This window comes from Excalfactoria chinensis, chromosome 6 (assembly GCF_039878825.1).
Source record: "Excalfactoria chinensis isolate bCotChi1 chromosome 6, bCotChi1.hap2, whole genome shotgun sequence".
NCBI lineage: Eukaryota > Metazoa > Chordata > Aves > Galliformes > Phasianidae > Excalfactoria > Excalfactoria chinensis.
In genome coordinates this window covers 25,431,713-25,444,843 of record NC_092830.1, presented here as the reverse complement: position 1 = coordinate 25,444,843, position 13,131 = coordinate 25,431,713, and the positions used below count along the sequence as shown (strand labels likewise).

The window sequence follows — 13,131 nt, the reverse complement described above, 5'->3', positions numbered from 1 at the left end:
CCTCTGCGTGTCCCCATAAAGACGACGCCGGGCCTCTGAATGAATCAATGTCATGTTCACGTGGAGGACAACACAGACAATACCGAACATCTCCTAAAACAACACAGCCTCTGCCGGCGGAGGGTGCCCTCCCCAGCCCAGCGCAAACCGGCAGCTGCAACAGTGACACACACACACACCGTGCGGGCCAGACAAAGCCACCGTCACGTTCCTGCCCAGTAGCATCTGTAAACAAAAAGAAAACAGCGTTTGTTGACCCCGAACATAGAAAAATACTATAACAAAATGAAATACAAATATATATTAGAATCTGTAAGTATTCTGTATAAAGAGATACTTTAGCGGTTAGCTTACAGCAAGAACAGAAACACAACACAACCGAGCCCCGGCTGGGGGCTGAATGAGAGCTGTCGTGCCGTGCAGCACAGGGTCCTGGTGGCAGAGATGTCCCCACGGTGGTGGCATGTCCTGGGCGTGTGGGGACAGCGATGGGACCCATCAGCCGTCTGCACCCAGCGGGACACGGTGAAGCGCTGGTGTGATGTGATGGGGAGAGCTGTGGCCACAGCCCTGCAGGTGACAGGGTGATTTGCCCCAGGTCAGCCCGTCACCCTCGGTCCTGGGGCATCAATGGTCGGCACATGGCGTGGAGCCCCCGCTGCCATGCCAGCATGTCCATTGGCACTGCTGTGTGGTGGGGCTGCAACCTGACAGCTCGGACCTGCTGGGACCTTGCTGGACATTGTGTCGCCTCCGGGATCTCCATCTTCAGCTGCTCCAGCATCCACAGGGCTGACAGCATCACAAACCTGTGCTCCAGCAGGCATCTAAGGGACATCCTCTGGGGGGCTCCAGCACAGCCACCCCATGCACACAGCCCAGCAGGGAGAGGGGCCCTGTCCCTGCGCACAGGGCAGAGCTGGCACTGCATGGTGAGGCCACTCCTGGTTCCATCCTGTTTGACCCAGCATGTCCCCCAGTGCTGATGAACTGGCACCGTACGCTGGCTGCAGGGCTGCTGCAGCAGGGCCAGGGACATTTGGGATGGGGGGCTTAGGGGTGCTGGGAACCAGGGGTGCTGGCACGGAGCTCAGCCCTCCTGGCAGCTGTGGCACACGAGGCACTGCAGTACCAGGTCCAGCACAGGGTGTTAGGAAGGTCCCAGCTGGATGCAGGGTTACCAAGGGGACACACAGAGAGGGCACACATGTTCCCCTTGGCGGTGAAGAAGGCAGAGACAGAAAGGGAGAGCCGGCGGAGGGGCAGAGCAGCTCCCACACAAGACACACTTGTGTAGCTGCAAGTTCTTTAAAAAATCCTCTATCTACACACTTGTTTTGTTTGTTTTTGTTTTTCCTTTTTTTTTTTTTTGTTTGTTTTTGTTTTTTCCTTTTTGTTTTCCAACCCTTTAGATGCAACACATCCATCCTCCTCCAGCCCCGGTGGGCTCCTCCGAGTGGTGGGAACTGCGCCGGGCTTTGGCAACATCTCGTCCCCTGCTGCAGGGCAGAGCGAGCTCCTGGTGCCGGGGGCTCCTCACTGTCCCCTCCCCTCCCCCCCGCTGTCCGCAGCAGCCCCCGCACCCCGGCGCTCAGAGGCACGGGCTGCAGCCGCACTTGCTGGGCTTCTCCACCTCCTCCACGAAGGTCGCGCCGTTGCTGCACTCGAAGGCGTATTTCCTGCGCCGTGGCCGCAGCCCGATGCAGCAGCCGGTGTCGGTGTCACCGCCGCACGTGCCCCGGCACTGCACGTAGGGCACCGGCCGCGTGGTCTGGCAGATGGCGTAGCCCCGCTGCACCTGGTGGTATTCCCGCACCGGCTCCCCGTGGCACTCGGGCTCTGTGGGGATAGGAGCTAGGATTACAGTGCGGTCCTTCCGACGCTGCTGCCCTGAACCCACCGCCCTGCCGCCTACCTTGGTCGCAGAGGGTCCCGCTGTAGCCGCTGTGGCACTCACATACGGGCTGGCCACTAGGGGTGAGGCGGCAGCGGCCGTGGTGGCAGGGCAGGAGGCGGCAGGGGTCGGGCGGTGCGCTGGGCTGGTTGCAAAGGGCACCCTGGTAGCCCTGGTGGCACTGGCAGCTGTAGGAGAGGGCGTCGAGGGGCAGGCAGAGCCCGTGCACGCACCTGTGGGCAGACACAGCCATCAGGTGTCTGACATGATGCAGCAGTGCCTGCATCGTGGTGTACCAGCACTAGGCGGTATAGCATGATGCAGTGTGGATCAGGCACAGCGTGGCTAAGACGTGTCATAGGTAGGGCATGACACAGGTATGGCACAGCACACCACGACATGGGTAGGCAAAGCACAGCATGGGTCAGGCACAGTCACTGCAGCCACAGCAGTGTTGTGGCTCTGGCACAGTGTGGCAGCAGTACGGCACAGCATAGAAATGAGCCACAGATTCATTGAACCATTAAGGCTGCAAAAGAACTCAAAGTCCAACCATTAGCATATCCAATAATCACAACCCTCTGTGCCACAAAGTCGTGGACAGCTGTGAATGGGGCAGGTGAGCTGCTATGGGGCACCAGACAGGACAGAGCCACTGCAACAGGGCTCAGCCCTTGCAGTGGGGCAGCAGGCAGGAAAGGGGCACTCACTTGTGCCCCTGACAGGGGCCGCCACGGGGTTGGTCACAGTGGGGCCCGTCCCAGCCAGGCTCGCAATGGCAGACGGGTCCCTGGGCACCGGTGGGCTGGCAGATGCCATGCAGGCAGTACAGCTTGCGGCAGGGCTCGCAGCCTGGCACCACGCCGGGCGTCATCCGTGTCTTGGTGAAGTCTTGCAGCTCGTTGTTGATGTAGAGGTTGCGGATGCACCCGTGGAAGCTGGTGCCATTGAGAAGCTGCCAGAGGCGGAAGGCAGCTGAGTTGACGTCCACGGGCATCCCTGGGGAGAGCAGGGCTGTCAGTACATGCCCAGCCAACCACTTGGCCCCAGTGGCCCACCTGCCCCATACCCCCGACATAGAGCGGGGCCTCGCTGTTCAGCGTGTAGTGCTTGCCCGAGTTGTCCATGGTCATAGGGCTGCCGCCATCGATGGAGAGGTTCACCATCTGGTCAAAAGTCACCAGCTCCACGGTGTGGAACTGCCCATCATTGATGGTCTCAGCACTAGTGGGGAGGGCTGTGTCACCAGGTGAGCTCCACTCCCCATTGCATCACGATGCCAATGCAATGGGGTCAGGGCACAGGGCGTGGGGGCTCATGGTACCTGTATATGGCTGAGCTGGGGTGAGTGCCAGGGTCATAACTGACCCTGACGTGGCCCTGGTACAGCTCCACAGCCATGTGATCGCTGTCACCGTTGTACAGCAGGATGCCGTTGTCCTCAGCCGTGGAGACCTGGGGGTGGGAGAGGTAGGACTCCACACCTGGTGGCCACCCACCCCCCGTCACCCCACGTTGCCCTGCGCCCTCACCTGCAGGGTGATGTTGGCCCGGGGCCAGTCCTGTAGGTCAGTGAACTGCAGGTACGTGTCGCGGTCCACGAAGTTGACGCTCAGCAGCTTCTCACACTTGGGGCCACCAAAGCCAGGCAGGCACTGGCAGAGGGCACGGGAGCCCCGCTCCACACAAGCCGCCCCATTCTGGCACTCGGCGCGCTCGCAGAGCCCGGGCTGCCCGGCGGCACGGGGCGGCATCTCGCACAGCTGTCCACTGCGGGGCCGAGGGCGTGCTGGGCATGGGGCTGGGGCAGCCCCCTCCCCACCGCCCACAGCACCCACCCACTTTGGGGTCCCCACCAGCAGCAGGACCAGAGGGAAGCATGGATGCTGAACCCGGTGGGACCCTCCTGGGGTACACACTGTGGGATGTGGTGGCCAGGATGTAGTGCAGGATGACACCTGACCGACCCGTTAGCCCCCCCAGCAGTACCTGTAGCCCTCGGCGCAGAGGCAGGAGTAGCCATTCACCTCATCCACGCAGCGAGCGTTGTTCTGGCATCGGTGGTCCTGGCAGTCGTCAAAGTCCTTGCTGCAGTTGGTCCCCACGTAGCCCGGTGCGCACTCACACCTGGAGCAGCATGGAGGGGTTACAGACCCCACTGTGCCTCCCCCAGTGTCTCCCAGTGCCTGCAGACCCCTGAAAGTAAATCCCAGGTCCCGGGTCTCACCTGGGCCCCTGGCTGGTGGGGACACATGTGGATCCGTGCTGGCACGGGCTGAGTTCAGCTGAGCAGAAATCTGGTGGCTGCTCACAGAAATCCCCTGTGGGGCAGAAGAGGGGGTGCCAGGTGGTACCTATAAGGGCACATCCTGCAACGGGATGGCAGCACCCTTACTCCATGTACCTGTGTAGTGAGCAGGGCACAGGCAGGTGTAGTTGGTGGCACCAGGCACACAGGAGCCCCCATTCTCACAGCTGTGCTCCTTGCAGGGGTCACCGGCGGTGCGACAGCTCGGGCCCTCAAAGCCTGCTGCGCACAGGCACCTGCTCCAGGGTAGGAAACACCATATTGGAGTGATCTTCCCAAAACACAGGCAGAGGGCCATGGTAGAGCCTGTTCCCAACAGAAGGATCATGGCCCTGTGTGCCCCAACCCGAGAGCCCAGCACTAGTGGAGGATGCTGAGGACGCTGAGTTGCCAAGACAACGGGCTGAGAGAGGCCATTTAGTGCAGAAGGATGCACAGCCCTCCTCCACCCACAGCCCCACTGTTATTTCCAGCTACTAATTGCACCCCGCTTCTCAGAAATGCCTGAAGCATTCAGGGTAGCTGGGGTTGCATGGGGGCAAGGCTGCATCCTGTACTGTCTCCCAGTGCCACCAGTGAGGGCATGGGAGGATGTCCCAGGGAAAGAAGACCCCAAATCCCCATAGGATGCTGCCATCCCAATGCCCAAATTCCATGGGCCCCCACAAACTGCTGACCTGAAACCATCCCTGTCCCCATCCTGGGGCTGGCAGGTGCCCCCATTGGCACAGGGATTCGGGGAGCAGCCATCCAACGCCACCTCGCAGTCCCTGCCCTGGGGACAGAAGGAGACAGGAGACATGGCAGCAAGGGGTACCATGCCCTATTCTCCATCCCCCCCGCAGGTGCTGTGGGCAGGCAGAGCCCTGCACCATGCCTCTGCACTGTGCACTCTGTGCTGGGAGACCCAGTGCCACTACCTTGTAGCCGATGGGGCAGGTGCAGCGGTAGGAGCTGAGCGGGTCATTGTGGCAGGTGCCCTGGTTGCGGCAGGGGCTGGAGAGGCAGGGGTTGCACTTGGCCTGGACACTCAGGGCTGGGGGTCCTGTGGGGAAGGGTAGAAGGAAGGAAGGGGGGGTGTGGCCATAAGCAATGGGGGGCAGCAGGGAGCAACGGGTCTGTGTGGAGCATCACTCTGCTGTGCGTGGAGCAGGAGGCACAGACGGACAGATGGACAGATGCACAGCACTCACCTTGGCACTCAAACTTCTTGGCGGGGGTGGTGAGCAGCAGCTTGCCCTCCATGTCAGGGGGCCCGGCACAGCGGGCAATGCCCGGCTCCTTGTAGCCTGTCTTCACCCAGCTGGACAGCCAGCGCAGGTTGCAGCTGCAGTACAGTGGGTTGGCCCCGATGGCTCTGCAGAGCAAAAGTAGGGGCACTGAGCACTGTGGTACCCTCCTTTCTGCCTTTGTCCTGATCCTAAAGCATCCCAAGCCCCATCCCACTGCGATGGTGGCAGAGGGGAGCAGGGAGTGCAGGGCTGTGGGTGGGCACTGAGGTCAGGATGGGTGCACACCACACTCCATCTCCTTTAGGAGAAGCTTGAGGAGGCAGCAGAGGCACCAGCTGGCAGCGCTGGGCTCTGCAGGGCTCTCACTGCTGACAGATGGAGGAGTGCTAATCCTACAGCTCACAGCAAAAGGCAGGGGTGGTGGGGATGTGGGAAGCAGGTGCCAGGAGCAGGGGAGGCAGCCTAAAGAAACCCATGGGGTCTTGAGGTCCCCAGCCCCGGACTCACAGGTGGGATAGTGAGGTGACATCCGCAAAGATGCCCTCGGGGAGGGTGGAGATGTCATTGCCATGGAGAGACCTGTAGAGGATAGACAGCCCCATGATCCCAGTGGCTCCAGGACAACAAGGACAGCCCTGGGCTGTGCCCAGCCAGCCAGTGGGGCTGGAGCCCACCAGAGTGTCACTGCTGCCCATAGTGTACAGGGGACACAGCAATACTCACAGCAGCCGCAAGGAGCGGAGGCCCTCGAAGGCCAGTGGAGGGATGCACTGCAGGGAGTTGTAGCTGAGGATCCTGTGCAAGGGAAGGAGGCAACACAGAGAGGCCACCACAAGCTGCACACTGCCCCCTCCCCCCAGGTCCTACCCCCCACATCAGCTCAGGGTACAGCTTCACTGAGGTGGAAGGTTCCCTGGTCTTTGGGGAGCCCTAGGAACACCCTCCCTCAGACAGAGCAACCTGCAGCCTGGTGCCCACACTTACAGGGTGGTAAGCTGGCTCATGTTGGTGAAGGAGGAGTTGCTCAGTGAGCTGATCTTGTTGTTGCTCAGATCACTGCAAAACAAAGACCAAGGTGCTGCAGCCACTCCTGTCCCTTCTCACTGCACACCCAGTGGGGCACAGGAACACACTGCCAGACAGCCATGATCCCACACAAAGGGGTCTGCAGGGGTCCCTCCTGGGGAGGGCACACCATGGGGACAGCCCACACTGCCACCCCCGGGTCCCAGTGGTGAGCTCCGCTCTCAGCCACTTACACCAGCTGCAGGTACTTAAAGGTGGAGAGCTGTCCTGGCACCTGGGTGAACTGGTTTCCATCCAGGTACCTGGAAGGAGAAGGAAAGCACCTCAGGGTTACCGAGCAGCAGGATATCCCCTTTGTACACCGAGGCCCAATAGACTTTGTGCTGTAAGAGCACTTCCAGCATCACCTCCCTGCACCCACTGGGCTCTCAGGGACCCCCTGGCTGACAGGGAGCTACACATTGGCCCACACACAGAACCGCTCCCCAGTCGCCTGCGTGTGTGCACAGCCAGACGCGCCGTGCTGTGAGCGTGGGTGGCCGTGAGTATTTGCAAGGCGTGTGTGAGATGGAGCTGAGGATGTGGTGAGAGGAGGGTGTGTGAGACGGCGCTGGGGTGTGATGGGGTGGCATACATTTGCATGGATGTATACAGCGTGGGCCAGCACTGGTGGAAGACTGCTGGGGACTGTGGAGCCCTGCGGTGTGACAACAGCCCCTGCATATCACCCCTTGGGAACAGTCATGGAATCACAGAATGGTTGTATTGGAAGGGACCCTAAAGCCCTTTCTGCCCCCCTACCAGATCAGGGCCCCATCCTACCCTGCCTTGGGCACCCCAGGGGTGGGGTGCTGCCCCCAGGGATGGTCCCTATGTCTCCAGCCAGGACAGGGGTGCACCCCATCTCCAAGCACCCTGTGGCACAGACCCCTGCCCACAAAGCAGCAACAGGGGGAGGAGAGCAGACCCTTGGCAAAATACTCACAGCTCGGTGACGTTCTTGGGGATACCCCTGGGCAGGGCCTTGAGGTGCTTGTTGCTGCAGCGCACCACAGTGTCAAGGCAGGTGCACTCCTGAGGGCACTGGGGCCGTGGAATGCAACTCGTTTCTTCCTGACCTGCACAGGGCACAGGAGACACAATGTCATTGGGTTGCAGCTCATTGTCCCGCAGGCACTACTTGATGCTGGGTTCAGTGCCTTGCACCTGTGATAGGGCATCACCCACACTCATATCTCCCCTTGGCACCAAAGCAGGGGTGCAGCACTGTCTCAGCTGACACCTGGCCGTGCATGCAGTCTTGCAGCTTGCTGAAGTGTGGGTGCATTGCATTCCATTCTATTGCTTTAGGGGTTATGATCAAGGTTAGGGTTAGGTTTGCATTGTAGTCTATTGCATTGCATTGCTTTGCATTGTTTTGCATTGCATTAGGGTTGCAGGTAGGGTTAGGGTTAGAGTTAGGGGTGCATTGCATTCCATTGCATGGCTTTGTATTGCATTGCATTTGATATAATTTCATTGCATTGTATCACATTGCATTGCATTAGATTTAGGGGTAGGGTTAGGGTACCACAGAGGGACCTGGGGCATCCTTACAGGTGGGCACCATGGGCTGGGTGACCCCAGCTCACCACGGGGAGAGATGGACAGGATGGGAACAGGGACGGTGCTGGGATGGGAGGATGCGAGTTACCTTCCTCACACCTGAAGTCAGGGAAGGCCACGTCCTGCAGCGGGATCTGCCGGAGGAAGTCAGGATGTTGGCACCGTGGGTTCCCCGTCACGATCTTCCTCTTACGCAGCCAGTCCCCCAGCCAGGCCAGCTGGCAGTTGCAGTTGAAGGGGTTGGCCAGCAGGTTCCTGCAAATGGGAGGGCATCACCTGAGAGCTGGGCCTGAAACCCCCAGCAAGGGGCTGTGAGCATCCCTGGAGTAGACGTACAGTGTGGAGAGGGACTGCAGCGTGTCGAAGGCACCCGGTGCGATGGTGCTGATCTGGTTGTCATACAGTGAGAGCAGGCGCACGTTGCGCAGCCCTGTGAAGCTGTCGTTGTGGATACAGCTGATGCGGTTGTTCCTCAGCATCCTGCAGAGGAGAGGACACCTCATAACCGTGGGACCCAGCAGATCCTGGGGGGCAGGAGCCCACACCCAAAGGCTGCAGCTGCACCCAGCAGACAACAGCTCCAGCTCTGGATGCAAGCAGGGGATGGCCCCAAAGCGGACCCATGTTGGTGCCAACAGCCTGGTGGCATGGGCAAGGCTAGGGGCAGTGGGAGCAAGGGAGAGCCTCACCCCCACAGCTCAGGGACACTCACAATGTCCTCAGCCCGTCCAGCCCCCGGAACATGCCGCTCCGCACTGACTCCAGCTGGTTGACGGTGAGGTGCAGCTCACTGACCGATGCAGCCCCCTCGAATGCCCCATCCTCGATTTCCGACACCTTGTTGTTGCTGAGGTTGCTGTGGGGAGGGGAGGGACCATCAGGCTGCATCCTGATCCCTCCCTCTCCCTGGGTCCTGCAGCTTGGGTGGTGCCCCCCTTTCATGCCCCGTTCCATGTCTCCGTATAGCCTCCCAGCCCCCTGTGCCTCCGGATACTCACATTTTCTTCAGGTGAGGCAGCTTCTTGAAGATCCCTGTGGCCTCCAGGATGGAGATTTCATTGTTGTTCAGGCGCCTGGGGTGGGCAGCAGGGAAAAGAGATGGCTGCGAAGGGCCTGGCACAAACCAAACCCTCAGCAAAACCCAGCGCCGGTGACACAGTGACTGCAGGAGGGGAGGGCACGGTGCTTACAGCTCAGCCGTGGACTGTGGGATACGCTCTGGGATCTTAGTGAGCTTCAGGTTGGAGCACTCCACCACGCCAGCCTCACAGCGGCACTTCGGGGGGCACACCACATCGCTGTTGCACTCACTGTTCAGCTGGTAATCCTCTGTCCCTGTGTGCCAGAGAGGGCAGAGTCTTGGGGCTGCAACTGGCTGAGTTCTCCCACACCTCAGCTGGTCCCAAGTGTGCACCCATAGCCCGCAGTGTGAGTAAAGGAAGGGCCACAAGGGGACATTATCCACTTGGACATCTGTCCTGGGTACAGCAGCCGGCATTATACACACACACACACACACACACACACACACACATGGTTCCCCCCTTACCTGGGATGAAATACTGCTCTTTGGCTGTGGAAAGAAAAAGCACATCAGCACTGTGTGCACAGCAGAGATTTGGCTGCAGCCCCCAGAGGTGACAAGGGTGGTGCTCACCTGAGCAGCGGAACTTCTTGCTCTTGATCTGCCCGATGCGCTTGTTGGCCAGGCGCCGGGGGCTGGCACAGCGGGCACCGCTGGTCTCAATGGGGTTGGCACGGAGGAAATCCGCCAGCCACTTCAGATTGCAGTCACAGACAAAGGGGTTCTGGGCCAGGTGCCTGCATCAAGGACAGCAGGTCACTGGTGGCCAGCACCAAGACCCACAACCACCGTGCTGGGACCCTCTGGGATGCCCTCCTGCAGCCACACAGGCACTCACAGGGTCTGGATGGCACGCAGTGAGGTGAAGGTGCCCTTAGCCAGGCTCTGGATCTTGTTGTCATAGAGCGAGAGCAGTGAGAGGTTCTGCAGGTCCTGGAAGGCATCTGCGCGCACGCAGTTGATCTTGTTGGCATTGAGGAGCCTGGCAGAGAGGGAGGGAAGTGATGCCAACCCTGTGTCCTTTTACTATGCCATGACCCACAGCACTAAAGGTATCCTCGCAGAGTGTCCCACCAGAGCCTTACAGCAGCTGCAGGGCAAAAAGTCCCCCGAAGACGCCCTTAGGGAGGTCAGTGATCTTGTTGCCATACAGCACCCTAGAGAGGAGGGATGGCAACAGGAGGACAGGTGGCAGTGGTGTGAGGCAGCACCCAGTGGGTGCCCTCTGTGCCCCCGGTGTGAGCACTCACAGCGAGTTGAGCGAGCGCAGACCCTGGAAGGCATCAGGGGCGATCTCCGAGATCTGGTTGTTGCTCAGGTCTCTGAAACCCAAGGGGAGAAAGTAGGCTGAGCCTCTTGTCCCCACACCCCACAGCCTTATCCTCCTGCTGAGGTGCTCGTGGAAGCAGGATTTGGGGTTCTGGGGTCAGAAGTGCTGCAAGCTTACATCCGACGAAGCTTCTTGTAGGGGGAGAAGGCTCCCGGGGGGATGGACTTGATGCCGTTGAGCTCCAGGCGTCTGCAAAGAGACAGGGGAGAAGTGAGGCTGGGGGCTGGCTGAGCCCCAGCACCCCAATGACAAGCTTGGGGGGCTGCAAGACCCCAAACTTGCATTAAATCACCCCAAAAAACAGGATCTTTTAGCCCAGGGACAACTTGCATCTTGTAACTGGGGCTTTTTCTATTAGGGAGGGTGATGTGGGGGGGACCATGGTGACAGGGGGCACAGGGGCAGCGCTGGGGGCTGGGGCAGCATCTACTGACCCAGCAGCATGAGTCTGGGGGTGCTCCACCTGCCTCGCATCCCGATGGGGGCTTTGCGTTGTAATTGGATTCCCGTAAGGAGATTATTTCTCTATTTACATTTTTAATACAGCTAAATCCAGGGCTAAAGCTGGGCAGTGTGAGAGCCGGGTGGCTGAGCCCTGAGACGTGTCCCTATGTCCCCCAGCTTCAGATGAGGACTGTGGGGTCCCGTACTCACATCTCCGTCATGGTCTCAGGCAGGTTGGCGGGGATAGCTGTCAGCCCCTTGCCCCGACAGTCCACAATGCCATTGCTGCAGGTGCACATGGCCGGGCAGGAGCCAGAGGACAAGCTGCAGAGCTGTGCATGCGCTCCATCTGCTTGTCCTGTAGGGACAGATCCCATGGGATGAGTCCCAGCCCATGGTCAGGGGTGGGCAGAATCAATGGGACACTTGGTTTCCAGCACCGGGGACCCCTCACCAGAGCAGCTGAACTCGTTCTTCTGGATCTCAGCCACATTGAGGCCGCGGAGCTGTGCTGGGGCCGCACACTGTGTGAAGAGCCCGATGGTGGGCCGCTGGCGGAGCCACTGTGCCAGCCAGGCCAGGTGGCAGTCACAGAACAGGTGGTTGGAGTGCAGGCGGCTGCGGGTGGCCAGGGCAGTCAGTGCTGTGGGATGGCTCCTACCCACTGCTCCCAGCTGCCCCCATTTCCCCAATCCCCTCCGGCCCCTCCTGCCCTGACAGACCCCACACTCACAACGTTCGCAGCTTGGGCATGTGGTTGAAGCTGGAGACGGGGATGGATGTGATGTTGTTGTTGTTCAGGGTCCTGCAGGAAGGCGGAGGGAGGGAGGTCAGGGTGGGAAGGTTGGAAATGGGAGCTGGAGGTGGTTCAGGGGGCACAAAACCCCCAGAAGCAGCGGCACCCACCCACCACCCGGTGTAAGGTGGCTGGATGGAGAGGTGTGGACTGGGGACTCCAGCCACCCCTGGCCACTTACAGAACTTCCAGGCCCCGCAGAGCCCGAAAAGCCCCATCCTCGATGCAGCTGATCTGGTTCTTGTCCAGTTGCCTGCAGGAGAAAGCAGCAGGAGCATGGCTGGGATGGCACAGGGGCAGAGTTTCCCACATTACCTGCCACTGAGCCAACCCAAACTCTCCATGTCAGCCCGTGCCCATCCCTGCCGTCACTCACAAATTCTTGAGGTCTGTGGCCCCGCGAAATGCTTTCCTGGGGATGGCCTGGATGAAGTTCTCGCTCAGGTCCCTGTGGGAGAAAGAGGCAGGAAAGAAAATGAGCATTGCCTGCAAGGCAGAGCACTCCGTGGGACTGCTGTGACCACAACAGATCCCGGGGATCTGCAGCCCCACAGCCATGCTGGGGTGACATGGCTTCATCTGGGGTGGCTGCACATGCCTGGGGCTGTCCAGCACTGGGATCTCCAGCTCCAACACATGGAATAGCAGGGCACAGCTCTGGGAAAACTCACAGTGCTTAAATACCCTGTGTCTTCTATAATTACAGGTCCCCGCTGATTAACTGGTAATTACACTCAGTGGCTCCAGCAGGCATTCCCATGGAGCCTGCCCCGTGCTGTAGAGGGCACAAATAATGGGGTCATTAATTTATCGCTGTCCATGTAATTGCCTGCTCTGCTCATTCCTGACATCTCACTGCAGTGGGACTGGGTCAGGACAGTGGGACAGCATCCATGCTGTTATCCACATCCCCAATTCCTTGAGATAACACACCAAGCATTTCCCAGTGTGTGCAAAACACCTGGAAGTAAAACCAAGCTGGGGTTTTCCAGCCAAAAGCACCTTTACTATAGGAAGGGAACCTTTCCAGAAGGAACCATCAGCCTTGCTTGCACCAATGCAAAAAGGAAAGGAGAATCCAAAGAAAACAAGCTAATTCAGTGCACTAGTGGGATGTCCAGCCACCTCATGGCTGTGATCTGGGACCAGATGCACAGCTTCCTTCCTACTGCACTGCATCATTGGAAGCCAACTGCTAGGAGAGTAACTCTGTGGGATGCAGGCTCCAGTGAGTGCATGTGGTACTGGTATCAGTACAGGTACTGATACTGGTGTGGTGGTACCACCCAGCTATTGCCCCAGCCTTATTCCCACTCTGAGCTGCATGGGGCCAAAGCACACCACACAGCTGGGCAACAGGAAGGCAGCATTGCCCTAAGCCCTTTCTCCCTTCATATAAGGACTCATGTTTC

The 13,131-nt window shown here is 59.6% G+C and overlaps 1 protein-coding gene across 2 annotated transcripts in view; it reads right to left on the bottom strand.

Annotated features, from left to right (window-relative positions):
• Positions 1–36: 36 nt before the first annotated feature.
• The window catches only part of SLIT1 (slit guidance ligand 1), a 31,152-nt gene continuing 18,057 nt past the window's right edge, over positions 37–13,131 (bottom strand). The window contains exons 5-38 of one of the 2 annotated variants that reach the window (XR_011904198.1): positions 12,096–12,167; positions 11,901–11,972; positions 11,657–11,728; positions 11,378–11,541; positions 11,134–11,281; positions 10,597–10,668; positions 10,400–10,471; positions 10,235–10,306; positions 9,988–10,131; positions 9,723–9,886; positions 9,615–9,638; positions 9,256–9,400; positions 9,064–9,138; positions 8,778–8,921; positions 8,402–8,545; positions 8,154–8,320; positions 7,446–7,578; positions 6,694–6,762; positions 6,419–6,490; positions 6,158–6,229; positions 5,942–6,013; positions 5,396–5,559; positions 5,123–5,247; positions 4,880–4,977; positions 4,299–4,438; positions 4,122–4,215; positions 3,884–4,021; positions 3,427–3,664; positions 3,219–3,349; positions 2,964–3,118; positions 2,605–2,893; positions 1,916–2,127; positions 355–1,839; positions 37–225 (exon numbers count right to left, since the gene is read on the bottom strand). Coding sequence is in view for 1 of the 2 variants with exons in the window: in XM_072340892.1 (XP_072196993.1) it covers positions 1,592–1,839; positions 1,916–2,127; positions 2,605–2,893; positions 2,964–3,118; positions 3,219–3,349; positions 3,427–3,664; positions 3,884–4,021; positions 4,122–4,215; positions 4,299–4,438; positions 4,880–4,977; positions 5,123–5,247; positions 5,396–5,559; positions 5,942–6,013; positions 6,158–6,229; positions 6,419–6,490; positions 6,694–6,762; positions 7,446–7,578; positions 8,154–8,320; positions 8,402–8,545; positions 8,778–8,921; positions 9,064–9,138; positions 9,256–9,400; positions 9,615–9,638; positions 9,723–9,886; positions 9,988–10,131; positions 10,235–10,306; positions 10,400–10,471; positions 10,597–10,668; positions 11,134–11,281; positions 11,378–11,541; positions 11,657–11,728; positions 11,901–11,972; positions 12,096–12,167 (4,201 nt within the window). In the remaining variant the exon portion in view is untranslated. Of the gene's footprint in view, positions 1,840–1,915; positions 2,128–2,604; positions 2,894–2,963; positions 3,119–3,218; positions 3,350–3,426; positions 3,665–3,883; positions 4,022–4,121; positions 4,216–4,298; positions 4,439–4,879; positions 4,978–5,122; positions 5,248–5,395; positions 5,560–5,941; positions 6,014–6,157; positions 6,230–6,418; positions 6,491–6,693; positions 6,763–7,445; positions 7,579–8,153; positions 8,321–8,401; positions 8,546–8,777; positions 8,922–9,063; positions 9,139–9,255; positions 9,401–9,614; positions 9,639–9,722; positions 9,887–9,987; positions 10,132–10,234; positions 10,307–10,399; positions 10,472–10,596; positions 10,669–11,133; positions 11,282–11,377; positions 11,542–11,656; positions 11,729–11,900; positions 11,973–12,095; positions 12,168–13,131 lie in introns of both variants that reach the window. The other variant, XM_072340892.1, reaches the window with a different exon arrangement.